This window comes from Mchenga conophoros, linkage group LG16 (assembly GCF_057382185.1).
Source record: "Mchenga conophoros isolate Kocher_MC1m ecotype Shallow Benthic linkage group LG16, M_conophoros_male_GT1.1, whole genome shotgun sequence".
NCBI lineage: Eukaryota > Metazoa > Chordata > Actinopteri > Cichliformes > Cichlidae > Mchenga > Mchenga conophoros.
Window position 1 is genome coordinate 5812518 of NC_140541.1, and position 18455 is coordinate 5830972.

Here is an 18455-nt window from a genome sequence, read left to right on the forward strand (position 1 = left end):
TTTTTCCTTCATTGGTTTCACAATCTGAGTCTGCATGTTTTAAACTGAAGTTAGGCTTTCGTCCCTCCTCTCAAACACCTTTCAGTCAGCCCTTCTCACCTGCTTCATTCTCTCTTTCGTTTGTGGACAGAGTAACAGTGTGTTAGTGTTTTTGCATGAGCTGAGCAGTCCTTCTCACATCACGGTGTTTCTCAAAAAACAATGTATACCCTATGTAGGTCACTACTCTGTAGTTTGGGCCCATAAAGCACTAGAAGTACACAAGTGTCTATTGAGACGTGTTCCCTTGAGATGTGGAGGAGTGAGACGACAGGGTGGTTTAACTCCGGGGGATGATGCCCTTCTTGTAGGCCACCAAGCCAGCTGCGGCGGCAGCAGACAGGAATGTGGAGACTCCTAAGAATTTGAGGAAACCATCAACCGAAGGCAGGTTTCTCTCCCAGAAGGTGGTAACAAACGGGAGTGCCCGGATTTCCTGCAGGACGGAGGGAATGATGATATCAGATATCTGCCTTTTTCATGTGCATGATATTAACTAGATACTTGATAGATGATTTGGCAATATACAACTTATGTAATCTTGGGTCCAAAATGTGTAAACAATGCATAGGTGTCTTAAACCTGCATTTTCTTACATGACCAGCAGGGGGCAACTCTTCTGCTTGAAAATGATTGTATAGAAAGCGAGGGAGAAAATGACCTCTCTTGGTTTACAACCCCAAGAAACATTATGGTCTTGCCTGGTAGTTTTTTTCTCATTTATTACAAGATGATCTTTTTCACAGTGTCATTTATGGTAAAAAGTGTTTTGGATTCATGACGAGAGACTTCAGAGTGTTTCTCCACTGATTGTTCATTTTTTTAATCAAAGGCCAACTTGTAATTTGGTGCATAAGGACTTCTCTTACATCGTTCTCAGGCTCAGGTTGCCAGATCTGATTAGGTTGGAGTTTACCCATCGCACACATGACCTGCGAAAAGACATTGGTGGTGTCAGTCAAAGACTTCAAAAGGATCAAAATACAGTCTAACAGTCTAAATTTTAAACATGATACACATTTTTGAGTTTGGGTGATGTTAATAAGATAACTCTTTATTATCATTGCACAGTCATACATAGTACAATAGCACAATGAAATTGGGGAACTGTCCCACGTTGGCACTACATACAACACGACACGACACATCAACTTAACTTAAGTAATAAAAAGAAGAATAAGTGTATGTTTATGTTTAATGCACTCAGATAATCTACTCAGGCTTGACTGGCCTTTACTGTAACTGACCTACTCTGCAGCAGAGCCAGAGCTAAGAAACATGGAGGAACATGAACACATGGGGGAGTATCTTAGGAAACCAAACCTAATGTTAATGCCTTGGAAGAAGGACATAAAGTGCAAGCAGCAGGCGAGTGTCTTAAAGAGAGATTTAGAAGACTGAGTGGGGAGGACCATTTTGATTCTATGGTTTGTTTCAGTCAGCTGTGCTCAGACATAAATGAGAGGGGAGAAAAGGCGAGGATGTCATGATTTGATATCAGCTGACCCCCAGCACTGCTGGCTGAGCATCCACAACACCAGGAGCAGGCTGAGGTGTGACTAATAGGTGTGCCAGCTGCATGATTTAAGTGGTTTCTACCTGGTATATATAAGTAACCTGCCTCTAAGGGTGTTTAAACTGGTAAGAACTGGTATTTGCTAACACGTAGCAGTGAAAAGCAGGTACTTAAATGCTCTCTGACCTCTCTGGCTGCTCTCTCTCCAGCTTGTACGGCCCCCTCCATGTAGCCACTCCATTCGGTGGCCGTCTCTGTGCCTGCAAAGTACAACTTGCCCACCGGCTCTCTCAGCACTCTGAAGAGCAAAAAAGAGAGAAACAGGAGAGGCTTCAGAGGTTAAACTGGTTTACAGGTTTTAAACACGTTTTATTTTTAATGTATGCACCAGCATTGTACTGACCATTGAGCTTTAGCATGCATTCACTTCATTTAAGAATATTATCTCACCTGAATAAGTGCAATATGGGATTATATAACATAAAGTGAATTTCCTTTGGATTAATCTTCCCACCCCCACTGTGCTCAACGTAAAAGAACCAAAGAAAGGACTTTTTCTTTAACTCTATTTCTTGCAGGACCACCCGGTATGTGAAACAGTTACTCTGTATAAAAAAGCACAATGTTAGGTTTCCAACTCCAGCTTACTTTTCATTGTGAGTGAGAACACATTTGCACATCTGGTGAGGACATTTAGACATGAAATATGGTTCACATGACGATTAACAAGGAGTTTCAGTTTTTCATATGGAGGTTAACAAAACTCTAATAGTGAACATATGCACCAGGATCTGTACAACAAGCAGCTTCGACTAATAAATGAAAGCAGCCGCAATGCATCAGACACACTGGATTGTGTTTTATGTGTGTGTACAGCTATAGAGCAAATGGGCAAATCCTGGGGACACGTCCTGCTGTACTGAAAATGCATTCATTTGTTCACACTCCAATAAAACCCATGAAATGCAGCAACAACACCATTCAGTTAGGAACGCCTCCAACAGGACCGGTCAGTTTTTTTCTTTAAAAAAGATGAAATATGAGTTCACAGTATTGCTTGTGTGGTAAACATAATAATCCAACACAAAGTGTTGTGATCTCAGTGAGTCCCCTCTGAAACCGTGCACAGGAAGGCAGGTTCATTTCATGGAGGAGAAGTGACGCTAATTTGCAGAAATAATCACAAATCCTGCTGAAACATACATTAGCCATTAATATCCAGGAGCTGACACATTCAAATAAATTAAGTTAATTGAAATGAAAAGATCACACTTTCATATTTATGTTTATTTTTTTGTGTGTGTACACGTGTGAGAGAGAGACTCACCTGCCAAACTGAGTAAGGATTCCTGGGGGGAAATAGGCTGTGTAGCAGCCTCCAGAGTACTCCTCTTCACACCAGTTCTTCTCCTCATAGTGCACCGGCTGCAGGAAACAAGCAGGCACATGAGCAGTCAGTCAAGTGATTCCACAGTATCCACATGACTGTGTACCACTCTGCACCCAAACTCACATGCAAAGCCTCATCTGTGCCCAGCACTTTGGAGTAGATCTCACAGATCCTCCTCAACCTAAACACAACAACACAGGAGTTGGGATTAAACTGATCTCACAGCTCGTGAGAGTTTTTTTCCATCTCTGTCCACTGGTGTCTACCTTTCTTCCTTGGACAGGCTTGAGAGCTTTCTGCACTTGTGGGCAAGGATGAATCTGGGGGGGAGAGTGAAAAGAGAAAACACTACATGAGCATGTGTGGCTGGTTGGATGACTTTATCACTTGTGTTTAGCTCCATTCAAGCACAAGTCCTACACTGTATGGAAATTCTTGTAGGAGCTCATGCGAGAATACTAGGTCAGAGTCAGATGGTAAAGCTGAGACACAAGCCTACAGGCCAGTCAGTAACCCTCTGATAATCACAGGTCGCTAGTGAAAAAAATGTGTATTCCACCCTAATGATGACTAAAGCACTCATCATGGTGCAGCATTGTATACTTCTTTGGGGCTGCTGATATCACTTAGCGCTATCTGGCAACCTCCAGTAACCACTTGCCAACCAATCTTATAACTCAGGTCTGAAAGCTGTCCTGCGACAGGTAAATATTTTTGGCGATGTAGTGTACAATATGGAATCATTATACAAAATATACACAATTACAGAGAACTGTTTGAAGCTCTGTACCAACCCCATAATACAAGGTACAGTCCCATCAGGCTTTGTGTCATCCAGGGTGAAGCCGATGGGAGCGCCCTCCTCCTCTATCACCATGCTGCCGCAGTAACCTGGTAACACAATAAAACGTTAGAAATGGCATCATCTTGAACAGCATTCGCTCTCTCTGTGTTTTCACTTCCTGCGTACCCTTTTTCCTCCAGAAGTTCTCTCTGTAGTAGACCATGCACTTTATGACAGAGCCCATGGGAACACGGTTGATCAGCTGGTTCCTCAGCGGGGGCAGCTCAGGGTTGAAGTGCATCTTCAGATTCAAAGCAGGTGGTGTGGCCACGATCACATACTTGGCCTAACACAGAGACAGAGACAGTACACAGTGCGCACCAATAGTCTGTTTATAACTGAAAGATGTGACCCAGAAGTATCTGCATGGTAGTCATCAGCCATAGTAAGAGATGTTGCAATTCTCCAAATACTAAGGAAAGAGGCTTCAGTGGTTCCTTTAATATAGGATACACTGGACTATCCTTTATGAAAAGAGGGGAGAAAATGCTGTCCCATAATTCATTACAATGGAACATCTGACCATAAATGAAAACATTCAACCTAATCAACAAAGTAACACAGATCATGTACATTTTAACTGCTTTTTTCCAAGCAGCCAGTAGATGGCAGCCAAAGAGCAGCAGTGCCAGTGAAGTTTGTGAGTAACACTGTGAAGCAGTTACTGTTTTACAGATACATGGATGTTTCATATTCAGACTGCATTATCTCACATTACCTAGTGTATAAATATAGTATCTGTTTCATTTCCTAATACATAATAAAATCAAACAAACACTATAACAGTTATTTGAAACATGGCTGCAGTAACAGGAAAACAGGAAAAGGAAAGTCCTGCATTCACAATCTACTGAAACATAAGAGCAGCGTCATTATTCATTATCTTATCAGCTCGTTAACGGTGATGTATCCATATAAGCAAAGTCATTCTGACTATTTGTTTTGTGGGCCATTTGAAGGTTGGGAACCACTGGACTGAACTAATCAATTGTGTCTACAAACCCAGTTTCAGAAAGTTGTAACATTGTGTAAACTGTAAATGAAAACAGAATGCAGTGACTTGCCGATCTCAGAAAGCCATCTTTTATTCACTTATACAGAAAAATATCAGAAATCTACTATTATCATTTACAGAAACAAAAAGCTCACTTTGAATTTGATGGCAGTGACATGTCTCAAAGTGACACGACCAGCGATAAAAAGAGCATCTCAGAGATGCTCTGCAAAAACCCCCAAAACTCTGTCTACAAACTGTGGAGCAATTTCAGAAAAATGTTCCTCAACATCAAACTGAAAAGAATAATATCATCAAAACATTCCAAGAATCTGGAGGAATTTCTGTGTGCAAAGGATAAGGCTGAAAATCAATAATGGATGCCCGTGACCTTTGGGCCCTGCTGCATCACTGCACTAAAGCAGGCATGATTGTCATGAAATCACTGGGAGGGCTCGGGAACACTTCTGGAAATCACTGTCTATGAACACTGTACTGTTCACAAATACAGGTTAAAGCTCTATCATGTGAACATGATGGTGAAACACCGCCATCATTTCTGGGCCAAAGCTCATTTTAAACAGACTGAGGCAAAGTGGAAACTGTTCTGTGGTCAGAGATTCCCTGAGCGCATTTCCTCTATTTTCCTCTCTTTACTTTATTCTCACTGTGGCCAAGATCTGCTCAAAGGTGGAATACTTAGGTTTCTCTCCATCTTGTTGTAATCTCTGAGATCATCTGGTGCTAGATACAGTTAATAAACATTAATCGACTTCAAATGCTCATTTCCAGCTCAATATTATATTTCTGACTAAAGCAGAATATGTAAGGAAAGACATAAAAAGTGTCCTTAAAGAATAGTACTTCAAAGGAAATACTGGTGATATACTCAACTCACCTTGTAGGTCTGCTTGTCCACGGTCTCCACCACAACCATGTCTCCGGTCTGGTCGATCCTGTAGACTGGAGACTGCAGCTTCACTCGGTCTCCCAGCTCCCTCGCCATGCACTGACTCACCTGATTCGCACCCCCTACAAACTTCCTCTCCTTGAGACACAAAGAGAGCAGAGTTCAGTGAGCACCAACAGGGAGAGCAGATGCAGCAACACTGGTTTCTATTTATATTGGGTAGAAGTGACTCTGATCCCCCTCTGGGTACCCCTCAGCAAGGCTAATAAACTCCCAGTTTGGAATGAAGCCGATAAAATCCCCTGATTTATCCTGGTGATACACACCGGTTATCCTCAGTCCGCCTTCATTTCCTTCACTACAAATTTCTGCATCTTAATTCAAAAGAAACACGTTCATAAAGCCAGGCCAGCAAATGTTAAATGATGAAGATGACAGTGAGGAGGTAGAGAGGTTTGGGCTGTCAAAGCTCCGATACACAAAACCATTTCCATGTGGTTAGTGTCAACATCTCTCTCATCCCTGACCAGAAACACATTGTGTGCATTCCTCTGTGGCATTTGGATGAACGAGGTGAGCCTCTTCTTGTCTTGTTTGATTAAAGACACATTTGCAGTTTTGCAGGAGGAGTGCAGCTGCACTCGAAGCAATGCATACCAATAGCATATCCATATGTTTAAGATGACTATGTGTAAATACTTCAAACACCCCTATGTATGCACCATCCACAAGGTGTGTAAGCTTTAAATGTGGAGCAAACAGGAAGGAGCCGACTGCACTACTGTTTGTCATTTGTTTACCAAAGCCTTTGTGGCTATGGGAACAAGGCCCTCAGCTTGAGGAACGGCAGCAGAAAAGACGCCCTGAGTATTCCAAGAAAACATCTTTTGTGTGGACAGCATCTTATTCAGGCCAGACTAAGGAGACTGGGCTGTGAGGGATCTCCCTCTGACGTTCACACTGCTCCTCTGAATCACTGAATGAATCTGTGTGAGAGGCAGAGAACGCAAGTCCACTTCTTGGCACGCCGAGAGAATATTCTGTTTGTTCAGACAGATATACAAAAAAACGAATTCTTTCAGTCTGTTGTTCTGAATCAGTAGGTATAATTTTGGGCAGACATACCTGTCCTCCGTTGGTGGTGGAGAAGATCCTCATTGTCCCTCCGCACTGTTTGACGTACCAGAGTAACCAGAGAGCCGACACCTCGTGGGGTTCAGCGGTCACGATCAAGTTGACAAACAGTGTGGCGAAGCGACGAGCAGTTCTGGGAGGGATTACATGGAAGGTAAGAAGTCTTTAAATACTGCAGGTACCCCAGTCACAATTTTTATATTCTGTAAGAGTGTGAACAAAGCACAAATAAATCACAATGTCAGGGATTTCTGCTTGCTTGTCCTACTTTTCCAGCAGAGACTTGCACATAATCTACATTTGAGCAGTTTCAAAGTTGAACTAAAGTTTTATTTTAGTTTAATATAGGATACATTACAGGATTAATTCAAACGCTGGAGCAGTACAATCATTTAATTAGTGCAGGACTGTTGTCATTTACTTTTACAAGCTGCATATTTTAAATTTACACAGTAATTAGATTATCAAAAACATTCTCACTCACAGTGCATCATATACTGAAGCTTCTCCACCAAAAACCTCTATGAAACAGCTACAACCTTCAGCATCAGTTTTCAAAGTTTTTGCAGGGATGAGAATTCTTATTCTTATTAGTGCTGACACAGGAAGCTGTAACCATTTCCACCTCTGCAAGTTTGAGTCACTGAACTGGACCTCTTAACTGTGACTGTGGTGTTGGAGATCATTTTATTGGAATTAGCCAATTAACCAAAATTAACCAAAGAGCGTTAATTTTACTTCCAGCTTCAGTGAGTGGAATTCTAGCATTTCATGCCAAGTCTGTTGTGCAGAATGCTGCACCCATGAAACCTTAGTAACTGAGGTTGCTAACATTAGGTTATAACCTATCACTCCACCAGCCAGCCTCGCTGACTCATATGAGATATTAGAAAATAAAACGACATTTCTTTTGTTAGAGACCACCTTCAACATTTGTGTCACATGATTTAACAATAAAACTTTAAACTGGATATAAACAAGATAACAGGATGAATAGCTAGACCTATTCTCTGCACAAACGGGAAACATTTTGAACATGTTACCTGGTCCAGCAGAGTTTTTCAAAGAGTTCCTGCATGGTCATCTTGTCCCACTCCTCAGCATGGGGAGCTCTCCAGGGAGCGTCTCTGGGAATCTGAAATGCAGGAGGGTGTTCAGCATGAGTCAGGCATGTAGCAGGTGTGCAACCTGTCCAGTAAACCAATCTAGAATGCTTATTAATAAGAATACTCATTAATAGTGAGAACTGCTTTACCTCCTCGCCCATCTTATCCATTGTTCTAAAGAGGTTGTTGAAGTCCATCAAAGCGATGGGGTTCCACATGGGAGGCAAGGAGCCTTTGAACGGGTAAGACTTTCCCTGTTGGACACATGATTGCGGCCATCATCACCAAAACAATATTCTTCAATCATCAAATAACCATTGCTTATAAAAGCTGTGCTTAATGATGGCAGCATTCAAAGAACAACATTTCAGCATTTGCCATTAAAGATTTGTTTCAGTTGACCTCTAACTGACCGTGAAAGCAGTTTGAAGAGTGGTGGAGAAAGTGGAGTAATAGCTTGTGCAATGTTTACAACTGAATCAGAGATACTGAATCATTAAATGTGATAAGAGTAGCCATAATCTAAAGCCATAATTTTTATGCCTGGTCTAGTTTATTTCTGCATTTCTCAATCACACACAAAGACATACAAACACAGAGGTGACAGTCAGGGGTAGATGCAGTGGGTTTAAAACCACTAAAGTGTTGCCACACCACAATTGTAACTAGAGATTCATTTTTGTTGCTTTCTAGCAAAGTTCCCTTTGCTATGTGGAGGATAACAATGGTTTGAGTACATTCATTTATGTGTGTCGATGGAATCTCAAATAATCTCTCTAGCGTCATACGCTAGAGAGATTATTTGAGAGCTTGAGTATTGAGAGCTTTGCTTGACAGGAACATTTATTTCAAACCTTATTAAACACAAACTTCTTTGAAAGAGAAAAAAACTGTCTATACATCTTTGTGGAAATGCCCAAGCCTCACAGAGCTGTCAGCTCAGAGACAATTCTGGAATAACACTTACACTGTACTGTCTTGGTCTGCAGCTGCAGCTTAAACTAATAATGTCTCCTATTATTTAGTCTCCTAACTTATTGTGTTGTGTAATGTAATACCACTGTAATAGAGCCAAAGGAAAAAACAAAACAAAAAGAATATCAAAATTGTTTAGTTCTTCATTTCATTGTAAAACAATGCAGCTGTAACTGCATTATTACTGCATTAAAGGAGACTGGAGGCATCAAGGTGGCATGGAGGGAGGTTAGCCAACTATCGGAGATGCAGAAAGGTGCGACAAAGAAGGTGCCTAAGAAGTACAGCAAGTTGTCCAATACCTGAGGCCTTGGAAACTGCCAAGCAAAGACTCACAGCCTTAGCCAGCTGCTTAAAGAGGTACACCAGAGACATAGAAAAACACCAGCTACTGGTAGACCGAGCAGTCAGCCGAGACTGCAAGACTAGGCTGACAAACCTGTGCACTCCCTGGATTGATTACAAGAAGGCCTACAACTTGATGCCCCACAACTGGATGCTGGAATGCCTAGACCTGTACAAGATCAACAGGACCCTAAGAAGAAACTAAATGTAAATTTATCAGGAACTATCAGGAACTCAATGGGGATGTGGTGGACAACACTAGAGGCCAACTTTAAGCCCTAAGGTTGTATGCTAAGCTTAAGGAAGGAGGTCAGAGGCTAGTTAGTGTCAGTACCACAGTGGCTGGACAAAGCTGGACTGAAAGACAGCACAGAGGCGCTAATCATGGCAGCACAGGAACAAGCATAGAGGCTGGGCTCTATCACCCCAGGCAAGACCCCAGGTGCAGGCTGTGTAAAGATGCCCCTGAGACAATCCAGCACATAACAGCAGGGTGCAAGATGCTAGCAGGCAGGGCATACATGGAATGCCATAACCAAGTGGCCGGCATAGTGTACAGAAACATCTGTGCCGAATATGGCCTGGAGGTCTCGAGATTAAGATCCTGTCCTCAATGAGAGGACCAAAGAACGCTACTTGAAGACAAAGGTGACTGTACTGCAGAGGAGGACTTTATGACAACCATCTAAAGATAAAGATTTCACAGAACCACAGAAAATGCTAATCACTGCCCTTAGCCTTTTACCCAAATTATATTGTACACTCTTATCTGACTTTGAAACAAACATCTATTATCAATAGTTATTTTACTGCCTATTGTAATATACAGTACTGGGAAAATGTTTGCTCTTCTTAATTTCTCATTTCTTAAACTACATTTAGTTTTAAAATTTAGTAAATTATTATTAGATTCGATTAATTAATACATTAATTTAGTAAGGAAAAGGCTAAACAAACCTACCATGTCCTAAATCGTGAATTTACTGTGATCAACCACATTTTTTGGAAAGTTGAACTTTGGAAAGTTCAGTTTCAACTAGCCACACTCAGGTCTGATAACTGCTGAATCCAGAAATCACTCAAGTAGAACCCGTCTGACAAAGTAAAGTAGGCTAAGGGACATGTCATGCCATGATCTGAAGAAACTCAAAAACAGCTGAAAGACTAAGCTGCTGACAACTATCGGTCTGGAAAACCATTTCTAAGACTGAGCCAAGTGGAGAGCTGTTATTCACAAATGGGCTACTAAAATTACTCCAAGAGTGCATCAATGATTCATCCAGGAGGTCACAAAAGAATCCAGAACAACATCTCAAGAACTGCAGGCCTCACCTGCCTCAGTCAAGGTGTTTGTGATTTACCAACAACAATTTTAAAATTTTACTAATGTAGTAAAACACTAACACACACACACACGGTATAAAAATATAGGTAATAAAGACTGATTGCTGTGAACTGCCGATGCAGGGATTGGTTCCCAGGTGTAAGATAATAAATCATATCTAAACACCACCTCTGAAGTCAGTCTAAAGATTTCTTGGATTTCTATCTTGCAGAGCATTCATTATGTGAGAGACCAACATACAATGCAAACAGTTTTACATTATCTGATGGTTTCACTGTGATTATTATAGCATTCTAAGATCTGTTCAAGATCTGTTTTGTGTATATATTGTCATAGTGTTTTCTTTGTCCTTTGTCAGACTGTCTGTGTCTCATGTCTCTGTTCCTGTTTGCTATCCTCCAGTGTTTGATGCGTCAAGTGTTTTGTGAAATTTTCAGATTCTGATTATTCTCTTGTTGTTGTTTTTTCCTGTTTAATAAGTTCTGGCTTGAGAATCTTTCATTTGGCCTAATTTTTGCCACACCCATAACAGGGTAGCCAAAGCACTAGGATCCACTTCCCTCACAGCTTAATGGTAAGCTCAGTCCACCAGCTGGTAAAAGGGAAATAATTTGAGGATCCCATCCCATAGGCAAATGGAGATCATTATAGTGCAGTCATTTTTAAAATATATTTTTAGGATAGCACTTCTATTTGTTACAGCTACGAGCAGATGGAAAAACAGGCCCAGAGAGGGAGCAGGGCTCTTAACGTCCATCTTGGACCATTGTAACACTTGTTGGGTAGGGGTGGGTAGTGTTTGTTAATAGTCCAAATGGCCCAGGGGAAGAAGCTGTAGAAGCTGTTAGTGAGTCTGGGGTGTGGGACCTGATTGGTGGAGGGTCAAACGGGTGGTGGGCGGGGTCACCTGTGTTTGTCTGAGACAGGAGAATCTAGCGATGGACTCCGGGGTGGCAGAGGACAGCCAATGACTGTTTTGACAGTATTAATTACCCTCTACGCAGCGTTTCTAACCAGACAACCAGGCAGTAAGAGAGCACGTTCTCCCCTGAGGAGCGGTAGAAGCCCAGCAGGAGCTTCTAGTCCAGGTTTTTCTTCCTTGGGACAAGGAGGAAGTGCAGACACTGTTGGGGGTTCTTTACCAGGGTGTTTACCGAGCTTGAACCTAGGAACAGGTGGCAGGGGGGATCTGAAGGGGTGGCAGAGGACAGCCAATTATTTTTTGGCAGTATTAATTACCCTCTGCGCAGCCTTTTTATTCTCAGTTGGGTGATAAGGATGTCTGGGATTATAGAGTTGAATGTTGAGCTGTAGTCCACGAAGGGCATCCTCACATAGCTCTTCCTGTTAGCCAGATGGCTCAGCGCTCTGTGAAGGGTGACAGTGATGGCATTTCCAGTATTTCCAGATATTTCATTTTTCATTTTTCCCCCAAACCACTGTCCAAAAAAAAAAATCAAATCAAATCAAATAAAACCCTGAGCTCAGTGTGAGCTTTGGTAAGATATTTCTTGTAGTTGGTCATTAGGTTTGCACACATTTCAGGAGTGATTTTGGCCCACTCCTCTTTACAGAAAATCTCTAAATGCTTTAGGTTTTAAAGACCCCCACAGCACATTTTCTACAGGACTGGTAGAAAGGTCTGGTCTGGAGAATGGTTAAGCTGCAAAATGAACTTAACATTCTTCTTCGTTGGCCACTCCTATGTTTCTTTGGTGGTATATTTTGGGTCATTGTCATGCTGGAAGACTCATTCATATCTTCAGTTTTTTGGCCGATGGAAGAAGACTCTTGTCCAAGATTTTACGGCACATAGTCCAATTCATTGGCCCCTCTATACGGTGAAGTCATCCTGTACCCACAGCAGAAAAACAGCCCAAAACACAATATTTCCACCTCTGACTGTGGAGATTGTGTTCTTTAGGTCATACTCATCACTTCTCCTCCTCCAAACACTGTGGGTTAAGTTGTTGTCAAAGAGCTCGATTTTGTTTTCATCTGATTACATTACTTTCTTCCAAGGCTTCTCTAAATTTTTTGGGTGTTCACTGGCAAACTTAAGAGGGGTTTGTAAATGTGCCTTCTTGAGCAGGGGGAACCTTGTGAGCGCTGCAAGATTCGGTATATGGTAAATGGAGTGGTTCTTATACAGCACATTACTATTCTACTTGAACGCTCAAAGCACTTTAGCATGTCTAATGTACCCGTACCTTTTGATTAATAGATGACCTGCTCTACCTCCTGAGCCACATTATTCTCTAATTTTAGACCATTACAACCAGTGTGTAACCATTGGTGTTTTTGGTGACTGTTCCTAGTCTTGAGATCATTAACAAGCTCCTCCACTGAGTATATATGTTCCGTACGACCGTGTGTGGGGGGAGTGGCTAATTTAGCAGATTACCGTATTTACCGCACTATAAGGCTCACCAGATTATAAGGCGCACTGTTGAAGACTGGCTCTGTTTTCATACATAAGGCGCATCATATTATAAGGCGCATTAAGACAAACAAAAAAATAACTCGACCTTTATTAAGCTCATTCACAGTAACTCTTAACACTGTTAAGCTGTAACACGTTAAATATTGAAAAATATACTTTTTCCAGTACGGTACATTCAACTTCCACAATTCCCTCAAACTCTTCACCTTCCGTGTCTGAGTTACGGTAAACAGCTGGGCAATTTCGGCATCAAGCATGCCCGGATCCCTCTCACACCGGATTAAAAGGCGTTTAAAGTGCATTCAGCAGAATAAAACAATCGGATGAGTTAAAATTTAACCAACTCATTCACAGTAACTATTAACATTGTTAAGCTGTTAAACATCAAATATTGAACAATACACTTACATTTCCAGTTCATTCAACTTCCACAAATCCATCAAACTCTTCACCTTCAGTGTCTGAGTTAAACAGCTGGGCAATTTCGGCATCAAGCATGCCCGGATCCCTCTCATCATTATCTGAATCAGTCTCGTTGCTGTTACTTAGCTGTTCAGTGATTATTCCAGCCTTCGTGAAAGCTCGGACGACACTTGAGACTGATACCTTAGCCCAAGCAGCCACGATCCATTGGCAGATAGTGGCGTAACTCGCTCGGCGTTGCCTCCCTGTCTTGGTGAATGTGTGTTCGCCTTCTGTCATCCAATGCTCCCACGCAGCTCGTAATTTAACTTTAAACGACCTGTTGATACCAATATCTAGTGGTTGGAGTTCTTTGGTTAATCCACCCGCAATGACGGCAAGCTCCAAATTAGTTTGCTTTACTTGGGTTTTGACAGCCTCGGTGAGATGGGCGCGCATGGAGTCATAGATCAAAAGAGACGGAGATTTGTGGAAAAAGCCATCCGGTCTCTTGACATAAACTTCCCTCAGCCACTCGCTCATTTTCTCTTCATCCATCCAGCCCTTTGAGTTAGCCTTGACGATGACGCCGGCCGGAAACTTTTCTTTTGGCAAAGTCTTCCTCTTGAAAATGACCATGGGTGGTAGTTTCTGGCCATTAGCTTGGCAGCCCAGAACTACAGTGAAGGATGACTTCTCGTTCCCTGCGGTGCGTATAGATACCGTACTGGTCCCTGTTTTCTCGACAGTACGGTTCACGGGGATGTCAAAGGTGAAGGGGACCTCGTCCATGTTAGTGATGTGTTCTGGCCGGATCTTCTTTTCAGTGATCTTATTCTGGCAGTACGTGCGGAAAATGGCCAACTTTTCTTTGTAATCGTTTGGCAGTTGCTGTGAGACAGTAGTTCTTGTGCGGATTGAGAGATTATGCCTTTTCATAAAACGGAAGCACCAAGAAGGTCCCCCTCGAAAGTCTTGATCTGCATGTCACGTGCTACCGCTGTTGCCTTGAGTCGAATAGAGACTGTAGAGACACTTCTACCTGCTGTTCTCTGTTCAATAACCCACTGTTCAATTTAAGATAAGATAAGATAAGATAACCTTTATTAGTCCCACACGTGGGAAATTTGTTTTGTCACAGCAGGAAGTGGACAGTGCAAAAGTTATGAGGCAAAAATTAGAATACAATAAGAATAAATACAGTACACAACTGTACAGAATAGAATAAAATAAAATACTATATACAGTAGAATAAAATAAAATAAATATACAATAAGATAAAAATAGAATACAAATACAAATACTATATACAACTGAGTAAAAATACAACGATGACAGAAAGGATTATTGCACTTAGTATTATTGCATATGTATGGATGTGTGTGCTTGATCAGTTAAAGTCTTTATTATGGAGTCTGACAGCAGTGGGGAGGAAAGATGATGATAATTGATAATTTTGTCCTCTAACTGCGGCCATCGCGCCTTGTTCCCTCGGAAACTCCTTTTGGTCTTCTTTACTTGTTTTAGGTCATCTTTTTGCTTCCTCCACTTGCGCACCATGGACTCATTAATGCCAAATTGTCTCGCAGCTGCTCTATTTCCATTCTCTTCTGCATAACTAATTGCTCAAAGTTTAAAATCAGCTTCGTAAGCGTGTCTCTTCACGGGTGCCATTTTGGAGTCGTTATACACACACACACACACACACACAACACGGTAATGTTGTGTTGAAGCACAGTACGTATTACTCCGCGAGGCTCCTGGCAACGGTAACCGTAATGCTCCAAAAAGTGGCACTAAAAATCTTTTTTTGACAGATTTTTGAGCATAGTGTGCCACATAAAACCGGTTCGAGGTCAGTAAGCACAAAACAAAATTCATACATAAGGCGCACCAGATTATAAGGCGCACTGTCGATTTTTGTGAAGATTTAAGGATTTTACGTGCGCCTTATAGTGCGGTAAATACGGTACAATCAAGTGAACTAAAGTTAACAATGATGATAACAATGTTTTACTTTGTGTGCAAAGTAAAAAATTTGTTTTTAGTGCAAACAAAAAGATTCCCCAAAAATGCTTCAAACTCTACTGCTGATGGCAAAGAGGCTAGCTCTGTTAGCTCATGCAAAAGTTAAGCTGACAGGAAAAGTGCCAGCGGCAGAAAGTGGCAATTGAAAAATGTTGATAAAGATCCTTGTTGCCATGCCTACTGCGTGATGCCAGAAAAGTAGCAGAGACTTGGATTTCCTTTTTATTGGATAATGGGTCAGACTCAGGATATGGTGCATCATCTTCTGAACATTGTCATCATTTACTCCATCACTTAAAGTGAAGAATACATCTGGAACATGTCATGATCTGTCACAGACTACACAGACATAACATAAACCAAGAGAGCTTGGAATAGAAAATTATCTGCAATAAAAAAAAGACACTCACATTAACATAATGCACCAAGTTCTCCTGCTCGTTGACTTTGTAGGTCTTTATGCCGTACTCTTTGGCCAGACGGAGGATGCGGTTCTGTGTCGGTCCAATGTAGGCACCGCCTAGATCAACCCACTTTGCCTCCTTATTCTAAAAGACACATACTCGCAATTAGATCATGACAAAAAAGAAAGAAATGTCACAGATATTTCTGAAAAGGCTAACTGATCTATGCTTGCACTTCTACGCTCATAAATGACTTGAATATAAATGTCATTTTTTTTCTGTATGCCCATTAAAAGAAATAGATACACTATCTTGGTTGTAAAATTAAAAAGGCTGGAAAGTATTTGTATTACTGTTACTGATTGTCTCTTTTATGAGCCGCTCCTACAGTAGTATTGACACTCTTTGCTTTACCTGCACAGTGAAGGTACGACCACCAACCCGGTCTCTGGCTTCCAACACTACAGGATCGAGCCCACTGGCTTTCAACAGCTTTGCAGCACTCAAACCTGCAGAAGGACAGAGACACCAACAGGACTTAAACATAAGGATTCAAGCAATATATGTGCTTTCTGTACTTGTAAAAAAAGCAATAGCAAAAGGCACACAGGGATTTTAAAGGTCTTTTAAAATAAATGACAAAAAAGGCTTCCAAAAATCCCCTTCTCAAAGAAAAACATTGTTTTTGCGCTCTATTAGATCACTCAAAACCAGATCAAGAGGATCGTTTGGAAAATCTGATAAGAAAGACAAAGATTTGAACTTCTTTGTTTATTTTTAAAGTAAATCTGGTTTCTCTTATGCTAGTTAGGACACTGTTATACCATCAACAGGTATTCCCACTTTAATTGTTTTCCGTTGTGCATTTACACTGATTAGCTTTTTGGTAGGCATGCAACTCTTAAATAAAATTACATAACATTTGCTTTTCAAATGAACTGAGAGAGCTCTGGGGAAAAAAAATAGAGGGGGGCAGGGGGGATTGAGGTTCTCAACAAATCACAAACCAGCCAACCAGCTGATCATGTGGGGAGGAAGAGCTAACAAGTAAAGCACTGAGCACTGGCTCACCAACCACAGAGTATACAGTAGATAAACAGCTTGTCATACACTGACCTCTGGCATATGGAGTATGGGTATGTCACAGGTTTTGCTGTGAGACTGGGCGGGGCAGACATCTCCGAAATCATCGGAGCACTTTTGCAAATAGGCTCGATCTTGACAAACCGACCAGATATCTGAAGATTAAACCTCTACATTTTCGGCTAAAAAAAATATTTAAACTGTATTCGGTGACATACAAACAGGGTATTTAAAGGCAAGTTCAGTTAGTTAGAGAAATGTCCAATAAAAAGACTGGCCACCAGGCCAAAGCAATGGTTTTTACTCGAACACCATTAACCCCACCCCCTGAGTTTGATGGGTGAGGTTGGCAGATAAAAGTAATTCATGAAGAGAGCCGCAGGGTCAGGACTGTCAAAATGAATTAAATAAATACATCATTAAATAATTGATTAAATGTGTTGATAATTAAATACAATTTGAAATAAATAAACACATAATTTATTCAATGTTTTAAATGAAATTAATGGGCATTTAATTAATTATTTAAACATTTATTTAATTAATTAATTTAAATTTTAATTAATTAATGACAAATTTAATTATTTATTTAATAACGTATTTCATTCATTTATTTCCTCACTCCTGGCCCTCCATACAGCTCACGTCCTCTTTATGTAACACAAAGTATGCGCTGGTTGATTAGCTGTTACTCAACTTGCTCTGCTGTTGCTGCGGTGATACAGAGGTGAAAGAGCTGGAGAGAGGAGGAGAGGGGAGGTAGCCTCACGGAAGAAGAAGAAAAACACTACGAATAATGAAAAACTCTCCGTCACTCTGCACGCACGCACGCACGCACGCACACACACACACACACACAGCTTTTTCCACTGTGGAAGCTCTGTTCGAAGCTTTGGCTTAAATCAGTTTATTTGCTCAGCTCGTCCGCACAGCCTGCACACCAAACTAAAGTTTTCTAACGTGCAGCCTACCTGATATGCCCGCGCCGACCACTATAACGTCGTAGGTGTTGCTGGGTGCAGTCATGTTGCTGGGTGGTGTGTCTTCTTTCCCCTCTTGGCCGTGTCAGCTCCGGATCCAGATATGCACCCTACCGAACGTAGGGTGCGTATCTGGATTAAAAAGCGCCGGGCAAGCCCACTCCCTGCAGAGACCGCCCACCCATAGTAAAGCCCTACCCTGTGGGCATGGAGGGCCATTAGGAAAAAACATTTTATGGACTACTACTACTACTACTACTAATAATAATAATAATACCTGGGGTTTTTTTTCATCACCCGACGACAGCTCTTCTCCAGTACTCTGCTACGGATCTTTTGCGGCTCCGTTTTTGCCTGGCTGTCTCTCCACCTGTGGCTCTGTACTTCTACCCGGTGTTCCAGATCTACTGGCGTTTAGATCAACTGGCGTTAGTCGAACAGATGTGTGGCAGACTTGCATTTCAGGAGCTGCTACCGACAAACCAGGAAAAAACGCCAAATGTGTCATCTGTGACAC

The 18455-nt window shown here is 41.5% G+C and overlaps 1 protein-coding gene across 1 annotated transcript; it reads right to left on the minus strand.

Moving 5' to 3' along the window:
- Positions 1 to 6: 6 nt before the first annotated feature.
- On the minus strand, positions 7 to 18087 carry LOC146556146 (amine oxidase [flavin-containing]-like). Its single transcript, XM_085249171.1, has 15 exons — positions 17930 to 18087; positions 16290 to 16384; positions 15882 to 16019; positions 8083 to 8187; positions 7871 to 7962; positions 6819 to 6960; positions 5682 to 5831; positions 3916 to 4075; positions 3740 to 3836; positions 3212 to 3265; positions 3069 to 3126; positions 2883 to 2980; positions 1742 to 1853; positions 909 to 971; positions 7 to 475 (listed from the first exon to the last, which is right to left on the minus strand). The coding sequence occupies exons 1-15, from the start codon at positions 17982 to 17984 to the stop codon at positions 320 to 322; spliced, it is 1575 nt and encodes a 524-aa protein (XP_085105297.1). The 5' UTR covers positions 17985 to 18087; the 3' UTR covers positions 7 to 319.
- Between the last annotated feature and the right edge of the window lie 368 nt (positions 18088 to 18455).